The following is a 17,182-nucleotide window of genomic DNA, read 5'->3' on the forward strand; positions in this document are numbered from 1 at the left end:
CAAGGACCTTAGATTTTTCCTTTCCAATCTGGTGTCCTTTCCATACTGTTCCTCCCCAGACATAACATGAGCTGTCAAGTGACGGTGAACCTCTTTTGGTGAATGGCAGAGTTGCAAGGAAGACTAAGAAGTCTACTGGAAGATTCTCACAGACATCCTTAATCTCTAGTTGCTGACCCCACCTCTCTGTCTGCCTTGTCCACAGCCTGTGTTGTTCCAACCTGTCTTCTATCTGCGCTATGGTTGTTTTCTATGTACAGGCCTTTACTCAACACTCCTGAATTTTTGATAAAACCTTCTGTCGTCACTTGCTTTGTGGTAGCTTTTTAAATCTGTATACTTGGTCCTCTCTTCCATGGTTAACATACACATTTTTACTCTTTGAAATAATTCTGGATAATTAGATTTGGCCATGCTTTTATTTCTATGAGTACAAGTCTTATTTTTTCAGCTGGACCCTAAAATACTTTAAGACCAGTAGAATCACATGAGTTTAGCAAGGTATAATTACATTATAAATTGGCTTGATAATATAAAGATATGCATATATATGGATATATAAAGACAAATAACCTACATAAGATCAGGTACCAGCAGCCTAAATGATAAGTGGACAGTTCTGAGGATAGGGATAGGCATTTGCCTATTTTCCTAGTACAGCCTGATGGAGATATTCCTTTGAACAAACTTAATTCAATATTATCCACACTGTGATAGTGCCAAAGTAAATCTCTCCCCACTTAGACCTGCTAATAAAAGGAAATGTTTTGGACAACTCAAATAAAGCCCATAAAAAGAGGATGTGTCTAGCATCTGTGAAGTAATTGCAGAATCTGGTAGGCTCTGGATGTGAACACAATGTTCCAAGGAAACTGAATCATCTGTTTGGTCCCTTAAAATAAAAGAGGACTCCTGTGACAGTGTTTCTCCGTATAGATCGGGTTAGTTCCACTCACTGACTTTTAAAATCTTGTTAAGCTTTCCATTGTTATAGATTACGTAGGTACTATAATCCATGTTTCCTTCCATTCTGGGTGTGTATATGTGTGTGTGTTTTAGGTACTCTTATACTTTTATAAATTGTCTCTGGAATAAGATCCGTATAAATACACACACAGATACACACACGTTCACATGCATACTCACCTGCACATTCACTGTTGTCCTTCCATTCATTTACCAATCAGCGTTTGGTTATTTTAGATGTTGTGAGAGAAAAGAAATAAAATAAGTATGACATTTCCTCACTACTAGATATATTTTTTTCTCTTTTTTGTCCAAAGAAGAGTTGGCTAATTATGCAACTAATATGCAGTGATTCAGATGACTTTGGTAAACAGAGGATGATGTTTATAGGATGTTAATTCTAAGGAAAGGATGGTAGAACTTGTAAGCCAAACCTATACAGTTAAGAACAAAATAATGTTTTAAACATTGGGAATATTTGAGAAATATTTCATTATGACAAGGCTTTTAGTTTGTAAAATCATATATGGAGACTACATTTTTATTCAAATGAATTAAAGTTGACATTCTGCAATTCTGGAAAGCCTATGATATAATGTTTTATGAATATGCTTCCAAATATTTTGGTCTACATTTACAGTACAGCCTATGAGGCAACACCAAGACATTTGGTGATGGTTTTAACTGTGTAACAGTTTTCTATCACTGTATAACAAATTACCAAAAACTTAGTGGCTTAAAACAATGCTTATTTATTATGTCATAATATCTGGGGGTCAAAAGTCCAGGCATAACTCAGGTGGGTTCTCTGCATAGGACTTTACAGGGCCATGACCCAGGTGCCTGCCACACTGTATCATTTAAGACTCAGCATCCCATTCCAAGTTCACTGGTTGTTGACAGAATTCAGTTTCTTGGGTTGCAGTGCTGAGGTCCTCAGTTCCTAAAGACTGTCTGATACTTCCCACTACATGACTCTCTCCACAATAGGGAAGTTTACTTCTTCAAGGCCAACAGCATAGTTTTCTGCTAGTTTGAACCTCTGACTTCTACATCCTTTTTTAAAGAGCTCGCCTGATTAGGTCAGGACCATCCATGGCAAACTCCCTTTAATTAAGTTAAAGTCAGCTTATTAGGGACTTACATCTGCAAAATCTCTTCACTTTCAATGTATGGCATAAACTAATACAGATGTTTCCAAATTGGTATCCAGGTAGTCAGGGGAACACAAAGTCTCTCCTCAGGGTCTGTGGGCATGAACAACTTAGAGGTTCAAATTCTAGCTCTTTTACTTCCGTATGAATTCTTGCCCCAAACCTTCTGCTTGAAGTGCATGTGTTATTAAGGAGTTAGTCAAGTTCAAAATCCTTCCTTCCCATTCACAATTTCCCTTTATTTCCTACTGAACAAAGGCAAACTTCCCATCCTTCCTGAATTTTATTGTGGTGCACTGTCCTAAAAACCTTGGTGACATTCAACCAAGAGACCTTTGAAAATACTATATATTCATGCCGCTTATCATTTATGCAGTATTGTTACATAACTCTATCCAGAATATATATGTTTGTGTGTGTATATGCGTGTGTGGTGTATATTTGTATTTACCTCTTGGAATTCTGTGGTCACAAGAAATGTAAATAAATAATTTTGAAATATAAAAGCCTTTCAGAAAAGTATGATAGGGTGAAGAATAAGTCTCTCCAGCATAAAATACATTAAATTCAAATAACATTCCATGAGTAAAGTAGAATGGGAAAAAAAAATGATTCAAGGAAAAAAAGAGCTTGATAATGTACACTTATCCAGGAATAGGTAGGTATCAAATGACTCCAGGATTTAGAGTCCATTCACACATATAAAAGTATGATATAAAATTTTTGGTTTCAACATGTCAGTAGTTAACCTATACTAGAAATCACATCTTTTGCAGCCATAAAAATGTAGATGTCAACTTAAAAACATATGAGAGAACATAGATACTTAAAAAAAATTCTTTTAGTAACAGGAACAAAAAAACAAAAGCAAAACCAAAAATACCAACACCAGCTAGAGACCACTGAACCTGAAGAATTACTATATATTTCCAGTAACTGGTGTGGAGAGGCTAAGAAAGGAGGCAGGTGGGTCTGAGAAGAGCTGATTTGAAAAGGCTGCATTAATTCAGTCATGTGAATTAATGCAACAAGCAGTGAGAATAATGGTGAGGAAGGATGTGTACAATACTGAAGAAGTTGGGTGTCCAATATATGATGACAAGTTGAATGTGAAGGTAGGGAAAGAGGAAAGTCAAATATTTTTTAAGTTATTAGATAGATGATGCATATTTAAGAGACTCGTAACTTTGAGGAGACAGGTAAAGTTTAGTCCTTCTTATGTCGAAGTGTATGTGCTTGATGTCTGTGCTAAGACCACATGTAAGTTCAGTCTCTTTTGAAGCTCATGCAAAATCCTAAGTACATAGTGGCAGCCAAAACCTTTGCAGAGCAGCAACTCCAGGGAGCACAAGAAAACACAAGAAAGATCGGTGACCCCTTTTCCATAGGGTTTATTCAATACATATTTACTGTCTAGCTCTTATACCTGAAACCCTTTTCTAGATTCTGGGGATATAGAAGTGAACAAAACACTCCAAGTTCTATATAAAATTTGAATTTCAGAGCATTGGTTCTAACTAGTAAAATAAAAGCTGATATAGCCTTGACATGGGCATATTCAGAACCCTTTCAGAGTAGAGGTTTTGAATACTATGTTCTGTTCCTTTTATTTGTTAAATAGCTGAATGAACCACAAATTTGTTCCTGTCACTTTGTTTCCAACCTTTTAGTCCTATAATTAGTGAGTACATCCCTGAAAGTGAATGTGGGCCTCAGTGTTCTGGGACTAGCCTTCTCAGTTACCCCCCATACAGTAGACAATTTCTACCCAAATGGCAACTGCTCACAAATATTCTGGCTGTGTACCTTTTTAAAAACATATTACAATTTTATTTGATAGTTATACTCAAGAAAGCTGAAAAGTGGTTTCAAAATTTTATGAACAGATTACCTCCTTCTGAATGCATTCAGAATAGTATAATATGCATATACCCAGTTCTCTTCTAAGAATTACTCAATCAAAAACACAGGGCTAGAAAAGAGGGAATTGGATATGTTATAGTTTCCATAAGGTTTCAGCATGCTTAAGCTCTAGAGCCACCCCTCATGTGGAATGAAGTAAGCTGGTCATCTGAAGAAGGGGCAAGTTTCAAGTCCAGATGCTGCATTAAGCAGCTTTCTATTTCTGAGTCAGTAAGGTTTCTATCTCAGTCAATCAGTGCAGGGGCTCCATAGAGGCACAGAGGGAAAATGTAGATACCCAAGGGTAGATCCTGTCATCTGTAAACTAGTTATCCTCACCCAGAGAGACCAGGTTCCTACTGTTTGTTCTGCAACATCACATCGCTGTACAAGGCCCTCTGAGCAGGGTCCAGGCATTCCCATTGCTCCTGAGAGAATTTTGTGCCCTAGCCCTGAATGTCATCCTATTTCTGGCTCCTATTTGTCTTTTTCCTCCTCTACCAGGCTTTTTCCTCAGGCAACAGGAGCATGTAGAAGGCAATTGATCGTTTCAGGGGTCAGTGTCACCTGATTCAGAATTTTGGGTCAAGTCTCTCATCTCCATGTTGAGGTAGGCTCACTGAGTCTCATAGAGGGAGTCATTTCACCAAGTTATCCCGACAACATCTCAGTTGAGTGAGCAGAACTGGATGAAGCCGAACTCTGAGATGTTGGCCTGAAGGAGCTAATGGGCAGGGGTATCTATATGGATCTTCTCCCTTAAAAATTCCACGACCATGTTTCACATGTGCTGCACAGAATGACCTTTGCTCTGCACCATCCATATGTTGGTCTACCTAGCTATATAATTTTTAATAGATTTCCAGGTATTTTGAATTTTAAGACATTACAAATATATAACAAGATTGGGAGTCCTGTATAGTCCCTGAAAGAAGTGCTGATTTTCTTATGATTTTCCTCTATAATCACTTTGTATTCTGAATAATAGTTTGTTCCATAGATTAGTTCACTACCTTTCAAAGAGATATAATATTTGTTGGGAGTAACTATATTTTTCTGAAATGAAAATAGTTCTCTGGAAATTGAAAATCTGTCTTTTGTTTGATACAACATAAAAAATCTAATTGATTATTTAAATTATTTGTTCCCAAACTTCTTGGACTGAAGATATTTTTACACTCTACCATTATTGAGAACCCTAAATCATGTATTGAACTATACGAATCAATATTTATAATATTGGAAATTAAAATATTAATTCATTAAAATACTAATCTAATTGGATGCTAATAAATACAACATATTTAAAATGAAAAATAACTATGTTATTGACGTTATTTTTTTTTTCAGAAAAATAGGCTGTGTTTCCATTAGAATATATATTAACTCAACCAAAAAAAAGAATATACATTAACTCTCATATACCTGTTGGCTGCTCCAATTGTTTTCTATTTCTCACCACCCAGTTGGAGATTTTCATCATCTATCACCTGTACTTGATATTCTTCCTTTATCTTGTAGGATGGTCTAATCTGCTTTTCAACCCTCATTTGTATGACTGGTACCACCATTACGTTTAAAATCCAAAAACCTAGAATAATCCTAGACATGCTCTTTCCTTTACTCTTCACATTGGGTCCATCACTAAGACTTGTCAGTTTCTCTCGTATGTACCTCTCAAATCTGGCCATCACTCCCATGCTGTCTCCTTTATCTAAGAGAGTGTTATTTTTTTTTTTAAAGATTTTATTTATTTATTTGACAGAGAGAGATCACAAGTAGGCAGAGAGGCAGGCAAAGAGAGAGAGAGGAGGAAGCAGGCTCCCTGCTGAGCAGAGAGCCCGATGCGGGACTCGATCCCAGGACCCTGAGATCATGACCTGAGCCGAAGGCAGCGGCTTAACCACTGAGCCACCCAGGCGCCCGAGAGTGTTATTTTTGTCTTGAATATTTAAATGGCCTTCTGAAAGGAGCTGGATCCATATTTACTTGTTTTTTTTTTCCCTTTAATCCCTTCTTCACACTACAAACAGAATGATATAAAAATCTGAGTATATCATTTTGTATCCTTAATACACCACACCACACACACACACACACACACCCAAGTAAAAATGCTTCAATGATTTACTTCAACCTTACAGAAACAAAAAACCCTTTGAACAAAGACAAAGCCATTTTTTAGTTCCCTACCCATATCTCCCACCTTCTATACTACCATTGTATAGTATTCCTGTCTATTCCAGCCAGAATAGCTTACTTCCTGTACTTCATTTTTTCCATATTCTCATTTGCAGTTCCTTTACCCCTGTCATCTCCTCTGCCTTGAAATTTTTTTTCGTCCTTCCCCACCCAGTTGACAGCTACTCATTGTTCAAATTTCAACTCAGTTATGATCTCTTCAGTTATCATTTCTTCATTTGACTTCTCTGACTTGTCAAATTCCTTATTATATGTTTATACCACCATAAACCTCTCCTTCTAAGTATTTTTCAGAGTCTGGTCCTTACCTTTGATTTTGAAATTATTTGATTAATAGGTCTATCAAAATTTCTAAGTTCCAAGGGAGCAAAGATCATGTCTCTTTTTTGTGTCAGCACATTGCCTTGGACATGACAGGGATTTGTTGAATGAATGAATGTTATTTCTACACAGTGATAGCTTTTCATCTCTCTGTGTGTGTGCGCGTGCGTGCATGCATGTGTGCATGTGTGCACGAGCGCATCTCCTGGAATTTTTTCTATGGTTCTAGATTTTCTTTCATATGACAACTTAGCTTTTCTTAGACATTACTACCCAGGAAGGTTTCTTCCTATATCCTCAACTCATCTTAAGGTTTCATGCTTCCCTGAGCTACTTTTGTTCATTTGTTGCTGGTTGTCTCAATGGCATCTTCTTTACCAAAAAAATAGACAAGTTTCATCATGTTTTACCTTATTTTCCTCTTCCTCTTTCTTCTCTTTTCCTTTTAAGTTCTAGATACATAAGTGCCCAAAATCATTTCGTTAATTTTTTTTAACAACTTACTGTGGTGTAGTTGATATAACCTTAACATATTTATTGTATACAATTTGATGGGTTTGAACATGGCTGTATATCCATGAAACCATCTCCAAAATCAAGGTTATAAACATAATAGTCACTTTCAAAAGTTTCCTCCTGCCTGGATCCCACTTTTTAAGTATGTGTAAGAACACTTAACCTGAAATCTACTCTTGATATCTTTTTAGTATATGATATAGTATTGTTAACTATAGGTACTATGTTGTAGAAATGACTAGTTCTCTAGAATTTATTCATCTTGAACAACTGAAACTTTATACCCATAAGACAACTCTTCATTTCAGAAATGTAACCAAGGCAGATTTTTTATATCTTTCTATTCAAACTATTGTTATAGACTGAACCATGCAACACCCCTCCACCACAAATTCGTAATTTAAGCCTTAAATCCCCAATGTGACTATATTTGGAGATAGGGTTTTTAGGAGGTAATTAAGGTTAAATGAGGTCATAAATGTGGGATGCTAATTTGCTGGATGAGTAGCCTTAGAGTAAGAGAGAGATCTCTCTCTTTTTTCTATATGAGGACATGGCAAGAAGGTGACCATCTGCTAGCCAGGAAGACAGCTCTCACTAGAAACCAAATTGGCTGGTACCTTGATTTTGGTCTTCCCAGCCTCCAGAATTGTGAGAAGTACATTTCTATTGTTTAAGCCACCTTATCTATAGTATTTTGTTATGGTGGTCCAAGCAGACTAAATGTACCAATGTACATTGGTGTCATTTTAAGAGAATATGTACCCTTGTGTGTTTACATGTTGGGAAAATAATTTTAGCTAATTATTTTGTTTCTTAAAGAAAGCCTATATTTCTCTGTATTTTATTATTTCATCCAAGGCTAGAAGAGATGCATAGACATAAAATCTCATTGATTCTGAGTCAGGAAAAAACATCAATACCCTTTCTCAAGGGACAGATCTTATACTTCGAGGTCCTTTTCAAGTCATCTTCTAAGGAATAAGAGTATAGAATGAAGACCTTTCATGAAAGTCTTGTCCCTTGAGCATTTTCTAGCAGAAAAGGCTTCCAAGGAAAAGTTTCAGATAGGAATTCTAGGTTCACATGGAAAGCAAATGTACAACCAATTTGAGGTTTGTACTTTGGAGGTCTTTGGTACTACTTTCCCATGTCAATTTTAAAACAAGAAGCTCTTTAAATTTTCATTGAACCTGATCTTGCCATTTGTGGAACAAAAAGCACAAGTCCGTTGACGGGAGAATAGCTTTACACACTGTAATCAGTCTCCAGGGATCATCCTAAAGTAAACCTTATGTTTCAGTTGCTCTTCAGCAGCTGAAGTGGGAATAGATTAGGTTGGGCTGAAGTGTTCCAAGGAATAATCAGGTATTTGTCCAATGGCCTATGGAACAACTTGCTGTTAGCTATAGGCAAAAGAACAGCAATAGCATACCACCACGGGGAAATTTAGAATTTGGGGGGGGGGGACTGTAACTGCAAGGATTTACTAATCGTTCATGTAGAGGTTATGAGCTTTGGGCATGGCTCTCTGTAACATACACGTGCACTCATATTCTCCAGTTGCCTTTCTCAGACCTCCATCAGAGCTGTGTGGTATCTCAGCAAAAATTTGGCTAGACTTTCACTGAGAAAATGGATCATATTTATTTTTAGTCATCTTGTTCTAGTGGTTTTTTGGTTGAGTGGCAAGATGTTCATCTAAAGGATTACATAACAGTTTATCTTTATTCTTTCAAAAAATCTATTCAAACTTTGAAATTCCTGACCAGATATTATAGCAATCATCATTACACATCCATACCAATGAAGTGAAATGAATATTCCAAGAGGCACCCATGGTATTTGATTATGTTGTGAAAGGACAGTGAAAACTCTCAGTAGCACATGTTCTTTGTAAAGCATTTTCAAATAGAACATTTTGTGTCAATCATCAAAGAAAAACATTTCTTCATTCATAGGCCACTAAGGATCATATAACTATTTTTGTACTTGCTCTAAAGGGTAGCCACTACTGACAGCCTTGAACAAATGTTTTATTTGTGAGGAACTCTCATATTTGTGTTTCTAGTATTTTTGGTGTGCCTGGTAGACATACTTGCAAAAATGTTTGTGTATATGAAGATACACATGATATGAAGATGCACAAGATACACATGTTGCTTTGGCTAAACTTGATCAATGTCCGCTGATATTTAGGGATGTTCCTGTGCTTCTTTAACACTTTGCTTGGCACTACACACTTCAAAATCTTCTCTTATTTAGGTCCCATGTTAAAGTTTTAAATCCAAAGGGATAGCTTTCCCCCATATTTAATAGTTTTTCCCAAATCGATTGGTATGAAACATTTGTTTTGTTTTTGCACCAAGTTTTGTTATTTATATAGTAGGACAGATAAAGGAGTCTATTTTATGGCAATTCAAGAATAATTCATCTTGTTTGAGTATGAACTACCTATGTAGGGAACAGAGTTGAAACATTTGCATCACAGGTAAATGGTCTATGAAAAATCATTCACATGGTCCTCATCAGATAATATATTCAAATAATATAATGAAGTTTTTCATTTTATTCTATAATTGCCACCAGAAATCATGTACTTTTTGTTTATGAGGTCACTTCTAGGAGCTGAGTGTCAAATGGGATAAATATAGACATGCTAACGTCAGAAGGCACTTTTTAGTTAATGAAAAATATTATCTCAGTACTGCTAGTTCATAGTTAAAATCATAAGGAATATTTCCAATGAATTAAAACATCAAGCGGTTTGAGGTTATATATTTCAAAGTTATGGATGCTTATTAAAACAAAAGTTTAAAAAGAATATTATTAATTAGATTTTTTTAAATTTTTTATTTTTTATAAATATATATTTTTAACTAATTAGATTTTTAAAATATTTTGTTGAGGCCTGTCTTGGGCTGCGTAACAGAACATCAAGGACCAGGTGGCTTCTAAACAACAGGTACTTATTTCTGAGAGTTCTGAGGGCTGTGAAATCAAAGACCAAGGTTCCAGGAGATTCCTCATATGGTAGAAGAGTAAGGGAGTTCTGTGGTATCTTTTTTATACATGCACTGATCCCATTCATGAACAATCTGCCTTCATAATCTAATCACCCATCAAAAGCCCTACATCCTAATACCATCACATTAATTCAATTACTCTTGTCCAGTAACAGGATTTCAAAGTATGAATTTGGGGGAGACACAAGCATTCAGTCTATAGCAAGGTCTAATAAAAAGTTCTATTTATTCTTTACTATGCTCTATTTTTATTAATGTTCAGTAATTCTTTTTATTGTGTAATTTCTATAATTTCAAAAGGTTCAAGTTTCCACCAAAAGATTAGAATCTGTTAAATAATCCAATTATTTAAAACAAATCCAAACTTGTGTTTTTATTTACTCATTTTAACTTACACTGTCTTTAAGTGAATATTTAGTGATTCCTAAATTTATATCAAAGATTTTAAATTATATTAATGAAATTCAAGAAAAATTTTTCAACAAAATTGTCCAAGTGATGATTTTATGATTGTAGTGAAAAAAATCTTTAATTAAAACTTGTTGGGGACCTCTGCAGTTGAGGTGCAAAGTTAGTATCAACAGGTAGGTCTCTGAATTTCACACTGGAATTTTAGTGGATGAATCAATAGTGAAATATTTTCCTCAATATTTTTATTCGTTTTTTTACATAGGGTTTTATAATATAGATATTACTTAGTAATACAGATATTACTTTTCACAGATACTCCTAAACTTTGAAAACTTCTACCTCAAATTAGGAAAATGTTCACTTCTTATTAGCCTTAAAATTTTAGGATTCCTCTTCAAATTTTCTGATGAACATGTGATTACTCACCGAATTTCCTAGGTATTGATTTCCTAGGTATTGATTTCTTAATGAATTATGATAATATTTGTTTATTATCTGTCCTTTTATTTTTAAAAATGCAATTAAATTGTTTTGAGTTTAGAGCTTTGTTTTTCAAATTTTAATTATCACGGGTTATTTCTATAAAATGTTGCTTTAATAAAAATATTTATGGAAAAATACTTTGTAAATCCAATTACTCTTATATAAAAACAATTCTAGAAACCATATCTGATTTTTAATCTTAAATTGACATTGTGGTATCCAAGGAGCAGAACATGTTAATCTTTCATGGACTCAGCCTCTAGCTATGTTCTCAGTGAGATGTGATGGATCCACATCTAACCAAAGGCTGCTCTGATTGACCCTGAAACTCACCAAGACTGGGTTTTTAGATTATATGTTCACAATGTCACAGTAATAGTTGAGAAAAATATGTCAATAATAAACATATAAAACCAAATGCACACAAATACACAGGAAAGTGAGACAGTAGAAGTACCCAAGACAGAAAAGTAGTCCCTAAGAAGATTAACTAAAGTACTTTTGTTCTGGCTGCCATAACTCTGACCTTCCTCCCTTTGTCTGTGTTCTAAATCCTAACTCAGTTTGCTTCCAAGGAACTTGTGCCCAAGAAGTGGGGGAATAAAAATTTTACTTCTTAAAATGTTAAGGTAATGAATTGATATGGTGCTGAAGACATTTGTTTTTGTCTTTTTTACATCATAGTTATGTAACTAGATATGAAATAGGTCAGTACAAGTTTGATCTCTTAACTGTTTTAAAGTTATCACCCTTTAAAGATGCTCCCCTCCACATACACCCAGTATCTTCACATCATTTAACAGTTAACTTAAACCATCAGAAATATAGTAGCTTGGTGGCATTTTTTTGATAAAATATAGTTCCTGAGGACCCGTATAATCTATCTTACTTTCTATTTCATTTAAGAACTTTATTTTATTTTTCTACAGATTTTATGTATTTATTTGAGAGAGAGAGAGAGAGAGAGAGAGAGCGCGCGCATGAGCAGGGGAGGGGCAAAGGGAGAGGGAGAAGCTGTGGGACTTGATCCCAGTACTCTGGGATCATGACCTAAGCCGAAGGCAGATGTTTAAGGAATTGGGCCACTCAGAAGCCCCTCATCTAAGAACTTAAATATTAAAATAATAAAGGACTTGATTAACTAGCACTAAGTTTTTCATACAAGCCATTTCTTCAGGCCAATAAATTTTGTTCTTCCTGAATTGATATGTTACCAATATCAGCATATATTAACTCTCAGAAATCAACTGTCAATGACCACTTTGGGATCACTCTCTGGACATTTTGCTTATCTCCATTTGAAGTTACTTTTAATTTAGGGTATTTCTGGGCCAACTTTTCATTGCCTGCAGTAGATATATAAGATAAAAATATATTTTAAATGGAACTGAAGAAAAGTTATTTTAAGGGCAACATATGGAAGTCCGTTTATACAACATATTCCAGTGGTTGACATGGTCATTAATTAATCTTCCTTCTTTTCCACTGTTTCATAGAATAACTCCAAACTTAGGTTCCACTTAGTTTGCATGGAATTGAATGAAATAAAACATTAAACCCCATAAAGAGTAGTTATTTGTAAGAAATTTATGTATGTATGTATTTATGTATTAATTAATTAATTTATTAATCATTCATCCATTAGTTTTAAAGATTTATCTATCTATTTTAGAAAGAGAACACATGTGAGCAGAGGGAGGGGCAAAGGGAGAGGGAGAGAGAATCTCAAGAAGACTCCCCACTGCACAGGGAGTCCCACGTGGGGCTCAATTCCATGACCATAAGATCACGACCTGAATGAAAATTAAAGTTTGATACTTAACCAACTGAGCCACCCACACATTCCAGAAAGAAATACATTTAAATGAAATTGAGGATCCATTTAAAATGAACTTACACTGGGGCACCTGGGTGGCTCGGTGGTGGAGCCGCTGCCTTTGGCTCAGGTCATGATCTCAGGGTCCTGGGATGGAGTCCCGCATCGGGCTCTCTGCTCAGCAGGGAGCCTGCTTTCTCCTCTCTCTCTCTCTGCCTGCCTCTCTGCCTACTTGTGATCTCTCTCTGTCAAATAAATAAATAAATCTTAAAAAAAAAAATGAACTTACACTATTAAATATGGAACACTTTTATAGACATCCCTAGCCTCTGAAGGCATGTCTAATTCTGACTTCTTTTAGGAAATGATACATATAATTCCAAAATGGATGAATCAAAGGCATTTACTCAAATCCTAAATTGTATTAGAGTATGTCAGTTTGAGTTTTATCCAGGGACATCTTTAATGACCATTTAGATTGTAAAGGTAACTGGGGAGTTTACATTGATTTTACTCTATTGAATCATAAATATTTTTATGTATGTTTTGAGAAAGTGTATGAATTTTAGTTGCTCCAGAAAGTTTTCCGTTACATTTTGTTTGGATAAACATTAAAGAGTAAAGAGAAAGTCCAAGTTGTAGTAAAATTTGAAGTTTGTATTTTTTCTTACTTTGTTATGGAGATTTTTTGATCTGTATGAAATGTGGTAAGAATTGTATTTGGACTAGGAAAAAAAAAACCAAGAGGTAATTCTGCATAGGAATGGCTGATTTCTTTTAATACTAAAAAATTGATTAAAAAATTAAGACACCAGCTTAGAATATATTTATCATACTGGAGGAAAATCATGGATAATACTAATACCAACTTTTATATGTTTTTAAACAAACTCATTAGGATTAACTGTAGAATCATTTCAGAAATACTGTCTAGGGACACCTGGGTGGCTCAATCAGTTAAGCATTTGACTTCAGCTAAGGCCATGAACCTAAGGTCCTGGAATCAAGTCCCACATCAGGCTCATTGCTCAGCAGGGAGCCTGCTTCCCACTCTGTCCCTCCCCCCCGCCAGCACACTCTCTCTCAAATAAATAAATAACCTTAAAATGCAAAAAGAAATACTGTCTATTTAGCTTCTATTAGTTATAGTGCCACACGGAAGTAAAATGCCTTTAAAGAATTTTTCCAAAAATATACTATTTTAGTGTTTAAATGAAAAGAAAATTGGGATGGGGATGGTAATAATGATAAATTGATTAAAAAAAACCTGTTCTTTAGTCACATTTTCCCTTTCTTTTTTATGGCCAAACATATAGCATAGTGCTTTTTATTTATTTTTTTAAGTTTCTTAAAAGATTTTATCTATTTATTTGAGAGAGAAGTAGAGAGAGAACATGAGCAGGGGAAGGGGCAGAGGGAGAAGGAGACTCCTCGCTGACCAGGAAACCTGACATGGGGCTCCATCCCAGGGCCCTGGAATTGTGATCTGAGCCAAAGGAAGATGTTTAAGTGACTGAGCCACCCAGATGCCCCAGCATAGCACCTTTTAATCTCCCTATGTGGTCACTATATTACTTAATAGATGTTTTTCAATTTCTAAAGTAAGAAAAGTGATTAAAAAACACATTTGAAAAACATTAATAGATAGAAAGATTTTACATCTAATATTAATCAATGGGTGGATAGATCTAGGAAATTTAAGTGCTGTCATAGGATGTTCTTTCAGACTAGTCTATGTCAAGCCAAGCTAGAACATTCTATTTCATGAGCAGAGGAATCCTATAGTTGAGTCCACCATAGTAACTCATTCCTTTCGGTTGAGTGAGATAACAATAATGATAACTTGAATTTTAATTCTACTCAATTAAAAAAAAAAAAACCTATGTGACAGAAAACCCTAGTAATATGTATGCAAATTAAAACTAAGAGGTAAGTGACAAATTAAAAGATTTTACTCAAGTTTAATATTTTTTCTTACCAATAGCTCATGGTACTATGAATGACACAGATGTCCCTATGGAAACAACTGAATGCATTCAAGGTCAAGGAGAAGGCTACAGGGGCACCATCAGTACTATTTGGAATGGAATTCCATGTCAGCGTTGGGATTCCCAGTATCCTCACCAGCATGACATAACTCCTGAAAATTTCAAGTGCAAGTGAGTATATTAGGCACATATAAATTTCAGTAGACTCTGCAGGAAATGAGGTGGAATGGTTACTCAACGAATTTTGGTGTTAGTAATTCTTAAACTGTAGTGTGTCTAGGGACAAGTTGAGTTAAAAGGCAGATTCATCCACTCAGATATTTTGATTCCTTAGGTCTGAGGCCAAATATCCATTTTAATGAGCACTCTAGATAATTTTGAATCAGATGGTTAATGTACTGTATTTTGGGAAACACATCCCCAGTTTTCTGATCACAGCTTTGATTTTGCAGGTGCCTTTAATAAATCATTAATGGTAATGATAACCAGGCAAGTTTAAAATTAGTGCCTTCTTAATATTTCACATTAATTTTAAGGGAAATTACATATTTTTTTCTTTCACAAGAAGAGGCATGCCTTGATTTCACTCAACAATGTAAACTGATACATTTTTGACCTTGAAGTAACATTATCTTTTAAAATTTTAAATATGTTTTCTGCTGTTTCAGATTTCCTTTAAAGAGTGGGAAAGTGAACCAATTGTTTAGATGAATCAAGCCAAAGAAACTGCCCTTGAATATCAATTATATTGCTGTTATGTACCTTCTCCGTGGCTGTTTTTTTTCACCACTTGACTTTTGCTACACAGAACAGCCACGATGCCATGTGTTTTTAAATTGTCTGCCTTGTTATGAGGAACATAAAATGATTGCTTTTGAAACTTATAACACACGTGCCATTCATAGTGGCTTTGCTGAAATAGCACCTATAAATAACATATATTGGCTTTATATAATTGGCTTTTAATAAGAGAGCTTAACATTTCAAGATGGGGAAGTATGAGTACTAGTTGGCCTATCCACTAGAGAGAGAAGATATTTTATAGGTGTTTTTTGTTTGTTTGTTTTAGCCAATTCAATGTATTTGCTCAGATAGTAAATAATTCATGTTATTATATTTTCGTTATTTTATAATAACACCTATTTACTTGTCATTGTAAGTTTGCTTCCCTCATATTCTTCATAGAAGTTCTCTCTGTTCCTGACCCATGTGTTTCACACCTCAGAAATAAATACCAAAGTAGAGAAAGCAAAGAAAATGACAAAAGATTAGTTAAGACAAACAGAGAAGACAGTGTCAGTGCCATTCACATGTTTTGTTAATTTCTAATGACTGGTAATAATACTCAAGTAAAAAATTGTATATGTACAAATTTTCAAGAGAATTTAACTAAGCAATTATTCATCTAAAATAGTAAACTTGTGTAAACTTGATGTAAAACTCAATGCACATATTTTATACTATCATAAATTTTTAAAATGTAAGTGCAAATTAGTTAAGAGAAATAAAAGATTATCTTTATCTTAATAATTTAATAATTTTATAAGAAAAGTAATTACTTTAATATGAGTTGTAACTATGAACACCTGCTGTCCAGTGACTGTAACTATTGGCAATCACTGTTCTCATAATCTTAAATAACACAGTTTGTGTCAGCACCTATTTTGACTAGATAACCTCTTAACTTGTTGATTTTACTGCAAAACCCAAGTTTCTTCCTTAAAAAATTTCTCCATTTCTAATGGTGACCTTGGGTATTAATAAAATTGTAGTACTTCTTATTGGACCTAAGTGATATATATAAGGCAGTTTCTAATATATTGAATATTAATTTTGTTAAATTACTAGCCAGGGGTCTATGAGGAGAAAACCCAAGCTTGTTTCAAATTAAAGAACATTTTTCAGAAGAGTAAATAATGAAGTTCACATTTTATTTAATGTGAACCCTATGTTAAGGTAAAATTATTTTACATATAGAGAATATTAGTATAGACTCTTTCCTTGTTGAAAAGTTCAGTGTTAATTAAATCACTGCTAAAATAAAAGATATACATTTATTACATTGACAATTTATTCTACAGTTAAGTTTTCTGTATTATAAAGGCCTTCATTTTATAGAAATATTTATAAAGATTTCAAATAACTTTTGTGAATCAATAAAGAAGTACTTTGTAAGGCAAAGAAATCTATACAGCAAATTAAGTTAAAAAGAAGTACAGAATTCAAGGAAGAAATAGCTATTGTGGTTTTTTTATCAAATGTTGGATAGGTAGAACTCCCATTTTTAAATGAGAATAGTTAACAGTTATTCATAATAGCCTTTCTTCAGCAAAGAGAGATAGATGTTGTTTCTACATTGTATATGGGTCATGAAAACATAATAAATAATAGGCCAGT

General features: G+C 34.5%; 1 protein-coding gene across 6 annotated transcripts in view; it reads left to right on the plus strand.

Moving 5' to 3' along the window:
* HGF (hepatocyte growth factor) overlaps positions 1-17,182 on the plus strand; it is a 99,813-nt gene that overhangs the window by 26,890 nt on the left and 55,741 nt on the right. For all 6 annotated transcript variants that reach the window (XM_082692516.1, XM_082692512.1, XM_082692514.1 and 3 more), the window contains one exon: positions 14,782-14,956. In XM_082692516.1, coding sequence (XP_082548642.1) covers positions 14,782-14,956 — 175 coding nt within the window. The remainder of the gene's footprint in view (positions 1-14,781; positions 14,957-17,182) is intronic.

This window comes from Mustela nivalis, assembly GCF_964662115.1.
Source record: "Mustela nivalis genome assembly, chromosome: 12".
NCBI lineage: Eukaryota > Metazoa > Chordata > Mammalia > Carnivora > Mustelidae > Mustela > Mustela nivalis.